Source organism: Nannobrachium achirus (genome assembly GCF_963921795.1).
Source record: "Nannobrachium achirus genome assembly, chromosome: 3".
Lineage (NCBI taxonomy): Eukaryota > Metazoa > Chordata > Actinopteri > Myctophiformes > Myctophidae > Nannobrachium > Nannobrachium achirus.
The window spans coordinates 54,710,795-54,711,820 of NC_137812.1; the positions used below are offsets into that span (position 1 = coordinate 54,710,795).

The window sequence follows — 1,026 nt, forward strand, 5'->3', positions numbered from 1 at the left end:
TAGACGCTAATGTTAATTTTGGGTGGCCAAAGTGTCATGGCGGCGTCCCATGGAGCCTGAAATGACGAAAATGACGTTGGTGTCCGTTCCTTCTTTGATCTTCCTTGGTTCCTTGCCTTGGTTCCTTGTGAAAAACACTGTTGACTGTCTGAACTTATCTTGTGTTAAATCCAAGGATCCCCACTCCCCAGTAGAAAGTGGGCGGGACTCCGCGGGAGAACATGACGTCGGCGTGCGAAGCCCGAATTTGGGCACTGTAGTGACGTCAGTTGGGCTTTGTTGATGTCCGTGGGCATTGTTACCATGGTGACGACACGTGTACACATGGCTTTGTTGACAGTTTGGCATTGTTACCATGGTGACGACCCCCTATATAAGGTGATGAACTATCACAAGGACTTTCATACACAAACAGGTGCACAGTATCCGTTTACAGTATATGTTTATTTAACATCAGCAAAAAGCATGGAGATCAATATAAATTGCAGCGTGTCAGACCCGTTCTACCGCTACAAGATGCCCCCTCTGTTTGCCAAGGTTGAAGGCAAAGGGAATGGAATCAAGACGGTCATTGTCAACATGGTTGATGTTGCAAAGGCATTGAACAGGCCTCCGACATATCCAACCAGGTTTTTTGCTTGTGAACTCGGCGCTCAAACCCAGTGTAACGCGAAGAACGACCGCTACATTGTCAACGGCTCGCACGAGGCCAACAAGTTACAACACCTGCTTGATGGGTTCATCAGAAGATTTGTGTTGTGTCCTAAGTGTGACAACCCTGAAACTGATCTGAATGTCAACCCCAAGAAACAAACCATCGGCAAATCCTGTAAGGCTTGTGGATATGGCGGTATGATTAACACCAGCCACAAACTCTGCACCTTCATCCTCAAAAACCCACCAGAGAAAGCTGACGGAGGACCTACTTCTGTCCAGAAGGAAAAAAAGAGGAACCGCAAGAAGGACAAAAAGAACGGTTCTGGAAGCCGTAGTGACATTGACGTTCCGGAGGCTGGCGATGGGGAT

General features: G+C 47.8%; 1 protein-coding gene across 1 annotated transcript in view; it reads left to right on the forward strand.

Moving 5' to 3' along the window:
- Positions 1–465: 465 nt before the first annotated feature.
- The window catches only part of LOC308281168 (eukaryotic translation initiation factor 5-like), a gene marked incomplete at both ends in the record, with an annotated part of 1,281 nt that continues 720 nt past the window's right edge, over positions 466–1,026 (forward strand). The window contains one exon of the mRNA XM_080721283.1: positions 466–1,026. This exon is cut by the window's right edge and continues 720 nt beyond it. Within this exon, the coding sequence (XP_080577409.1) occupies positions 466–1,026 (561 nt within the window).